This window comes from Bufo gargarizans, chromosome 6 (genome assembly GCF_014858855.1).
Source record: "Bufo gargarizans isolate SCDJY-AF-19 chromosome 6, ASM1485885v1, whole genome shotgun sequence".
Classification (NCBI taxonomy): Eukaryota; Metazoa; Chordata; class Amphibia; order Anura; family Bufonidae; genus Bufo; species Bufo gargarizans.
In genome coordinates, this window is record NC_058085.1 from 115792083 (window position 1) to 115796716 (window position 4634).

Genomic DNA, 4634 nt, shown 5'->3' on the forward strand with positions numbered 1-4634 from the left:
AGGCAGGAGAACCCCAGAACCAGAGTGTGCCCTGTCCCTCATCACCACATGGCCCATGGGAGTGACAGAGGAAGTACTTCTACCAACACCATTCTCGCTACTATCACTCTTTTCCTCCTCCTCTGCCTCACTTTAAACTAACAGTGGACGTGGAATAAGCGAACATGCACACGACCTTTGGATGTTTTGCAGTCCGCAAATTGCGTATCTGCAAAACACAGATACCGGCCTTGTGCATTCATCATTTTGCAGAACAGAAGGGCTGACCCCTAATAGAACAGTCCTATCCTTGTCCTTAATCCGACATAATAGAACATGTTCTATTTATTTGCAGAACAGCCATGCAGACATACAGACACAGAATGTAATTCCTTTTATTTTTTGCAGCCCCATTGAAGTAAATAGTTCAGTCACGGTAAAACAATACGTTCATGTGCATAAGACCTGACCATTGTATTGTATTTTTTTGTTTCACAGGCAGATTACATTTAATTTTGTGAAATACATTGTATTAAAGTGTAATTGCTGTTTCGTTTTTTATACACTAATATTATAGTACACCCTGCTGTATAAATGCTTTTGTGCTTTAAAATTTAATCATTTTCAGTTTTACCTCCCACAAATGTGTGTTACTTTGAAACATGCAACTGTTCTTGTTTGAAAGATAACATTCCAGGCTTTCATACAAGACCACACAGCTAAAGTCCAAGCAACAGAGGAGAAATCACTGTTAGAAATCGAGTCGCGAATAATCGCGGGTAAAAAATAGATTTTTGTACTTACCGTAAAATCTGTTTCTCTTCCGTTCATTGTGGGACACAGGCTTGACCATGGGTATAGCTGCTGCCACTAGGAGGCGGACACTAAGCACAAAAGTGTGAGCTCCTCCCTTCAGGTATACCTTTCCTACAGGGACTAAGCTAAATCAGTTAGTGCATCAGTAGCAAGAAAATAACTGGTAAACCATCCAATGTACAAACCACGTAGGCCCTAAGAGGCCCGTAAAAGAAAAAATGGGTGGGAACTGTGTCCCCCAATGAACAGAAGAGAAACAGATTTTATGGTAAGTACAAAAATCCAGTTTTCTCATCCGTATCATTAGGGGACACAGGCTTGACCATGAGAGTTACAGGGCAGTCCCAAGGGTGAGTCATAAACAAAGAAACCGTCTGCAAAACTCTACGCCCCAGAGAAGCGTCAAAAGACGCAAAGGTGTGCACTCTGTAAAATTTTGAAAAAGTGTGCAAAGACGACCAAGTAGCTGCCTTGCATACTTGAAGGGCCAAAGCCCCATGGTGCACTGCCCAAGAGGCCCCTACTGCCTGGGCAGAATGAGCAGTAACCCGGAAGGGTGGAGGCCTGTCACTGCCGCGGTACGCTTCCACAATGGCCAAACAAATCCATCGGGAAATTGAAGCTTTGGACGCAGCCAACACTCAACTCGGCCCCTCTGGAATGATAAACAGTGAATTTGTCCATTCAAAAAGAGGACATACAGTCAGGTCCATTAATATTGGGAATTCTAGCATTTTTGGTTCTATACACCACCACAATGGATTTGAAATGAAACAAACAACATGTGCTTTAACTGCAGACTGTCAGCTTCAATTTGAGGGTATTTACATCCAAATCAGGTGAACGGTGTAGGAATTACAACAATTTGCATATGTGCCTTCCACTTGTTAAGGGACCAAAAGTAATGGGACATAATAATAATCATAAATCAAACTTTCACTTTTTAATACTTGGTTACAAATCTTTTGCAGTCATTTACAGCCTGAAGTCTGGAATGCATAGACATCACCAGACACTGGGTTTAATCCCTGGTGATGCTCTGCCAGGCCTCTACTGCAACTGTCTTCAGTTCCTGCTTGTTCTTGGGACATTTTCCCTTCAGTTTTGTCTTCAGCAAGTGAAATGCATGCTCAATCGGATTCAGGTCAGGTGATTGACTTGGTCATTGCATAACATTCCACTTCTTTCCCTTAAAAAACTCTTTGGTTGCTTTTTCAGTATGCTTTGGGTCATTGTTCATCTGCACTGTGAAGCGCCTTCCAATAAGTTCTGAAGCATTTGGCTGAATATGAGCAGATAATATTGCCCGAAACACTTCATAATTCATCCTGCTGCTTTTGTCAGCAGTCACATCATCAATAAATACAAGAGAACCAGTTCCATTGGCAGCAATACATGCCCACGCCATGACACTACCACCACCATGCTTCACTGATGAGATGGTATGCTTAGGATCATGAGCAGTTCCTTTCCTTCTCCATACTCTTCTCTTCCCATCACTCTGGTACAAGTTGATCTTGGTCTCATCTGTCCATAGGATGTTGTTCCAGAACTGTGAAGGCTTCTTTAGATGTTGTTTGGCAAACTCTAATCTGGCCTTCCTGTTTTTGAGGCTCACCAATGGTTTACATCTTGTGATGAACCCTCTGTATTCACTCTGGTGAAGTCTTCTCTTGATTGTTGACTTTGACACACATACATCTACTACATCTACCTCCTGGAGAGTTTTCTTGATCTGGCCAACTAATTGTATGTGACAAATAGATGCGAACGGCTTGAACCAAATCCAGAGTGTGAAGCGACTACTCGAGAGGATTAGATGGGGCAGGACGCCAGGGTTCGTCGGTGAGAGGGGCGACTAGGGATGCGTGCCACACTCGGCGTGGCCAATCCAGTGCCACGAGAAAGACGGGCAGACCTTTGGATCTTATTTTCCAGAGGAGACACAGAATAAGGGGAAGAGGAGGGAACACGTAGGGAAACATGAACCGACTCCACGGAACCACGAGGGCGTCGCACGCCAGGGCCATGGGATCCTTGGACCCTGCAACGAACTTATCGACCTTGTGGTTGAAGTGGGAGGCTATGAGATACACATCTGGCCGACTCCATCGTTCACAGATGGCTAGAAAAACCTTTGGGTGAAGAGCCCATTCGCTAGGATCGAGACGCTCCCAGCTGAGGAAGTCGGCAATCCAGTTGTCGAAGCCGGAGATGTAAACTGTGGACAGCGCCGGGACATGGCTCTCCGCCCAGCTGAGAATCAGTGCTGTTTCTGCCATGGCTGTTGGACCCTGGGTGCCGCCGTGGTGATTAAGGTACGCCACAGCCGTGGAGTTGTCAGACTGAACTCGAACCGAACGTCCCTGGAGATGGTCGGTCCAATGAAGTAGAGAGAGATGAATAGCCCTCAATTCCAGAATGTTGGTTGGGAGGGAGCGCTCCTCACATGACCACACTCCTTGAACAGATAGATTTTTCCAACACTCCCCCCCAGCCCCGGAGGCTTGCGTCCGTTGTCAGCACTGTCCAGTGGAGGGGAAGGAAAGAGTGGCCCGATGTCAGCATCGGGGAAATCAACCACCTTCGGAGGGCCCGGCGGGTCGGGGCAGGGAGGCGTATGGGCCGATCCAGAAAGGCTGGGGATCGGTCCCAATAGGTTAGAATGGCTCGCTAAAGAGTCCTGGTATGGAATTGAGCATAGGGTACTGCTTCGAAGGCAGAGACCATGTGACCCAGAACCCTCATGCAATGACGAATGGGAAGAGGACGGGGCCGCAACAAGGGAAGAATCTGAAGCCGGAGGGTGGATAGCTTCTCTGGGGGCAAGAGTACCTTGGCCTCAAAGGTGTTGAGTAACATGCTCAGAAAGGTCATCCACTCTTTTTTAAGGGGCATAAGGAAGAGCTTGTGGGGGGAGACACCACATGATACAAAACTGGGACACAATCCGGCAGCTGCTCTCAGAGAGTTGAAGGACAAAGGGCTGTTATAGACTCCCGCCGGGGGTATCTCTGGGCAGACCTAGTTCTTCCAATCTTTACAGATGTTCAGGTTCTACTCCTTTTTCTTATAGTCGTCAGTGAAGAGAGACTTCATACTGTAACAGGCTCTGGCCAACATACCCTTGGGGGCTTCCTCCACGGGAGTGAGAAACTCATACTCATCCGCACGGGGGCCATAACTTCCAACCATGTAGTTTGTCTTGTGCAATCTTACACCTTTCCTGTACGTCTGCTGCTGACATTTCAGTCCAGACACAATCTCCTTGTTGACCTTAAAGCTGATTTTAATTCTGTACTCCACGCCTTCTTTAAGGATGAATGATTCTTTCTTAAACTTCTTAAGTTCTCCTGTTAGATCCAACTCGAGGGGGCCTGGAGCATCTTCATAAGCAAAGGTCAATTTGGTGACAATGACATTTGGAGCGTCCACTGTGCTGGGAACGGCGCCCAGCAGAGCCTCCTTGTACTTGCGCAGACTCTCATTATCCTGGTCCAGAGCTTGTATCTCCTCGATAGTTTTCTGGGCTGGGGGCTTGTAGTTCACCGAATGTTCGTCCTCCTCGTTCTCCGCTGCAATCTGCGCCAGTTGCTCTGAAGTGGGTTCGTGTTCAGTCATGTTTAGAGAGGGCACCCTCTGCCGGTACGGTTCCCCGCTCTTACAGCTCCCACCCTCAGGAATGGCGAATAATGGCGGTACACTCCCCGCCGTGTGCTCCCCTCTTCCCACGAAGGGCGAGGTTTGAAGGAAGGCTTGCGCTTCTGATCCGGGGTAGACTTGTCGATTGGCCGCTTGGAGCTGGAAAAACTCCGAAAGGGGTGAAAAAGTGGCCTACG

The 4634-nt window shown here is 47.3% G+C and overlaps 1 protein-coding gene across 1 annotated transcript; it reads right to left on the minus strand.

Annotated features, from left to right (window-relative positions):
- Positions 1-3852: 3852 nt before the first annotated feature.
- On the minus strand, positions 3853-4416 carry LOC122941867 (rho GDP-dissociation inhibitor 1-like). Its single transcript, XM_044299343.1, has one exon. It carries the CDS (start codon positions 4414-4416, stop codon positions 3853-3855), a length of 564 nt encoding a protein of 187 aa, XP_044155278.1.
- Between the last annotated feature and the right edge of the window lie 218 nt (positions 4417-4634).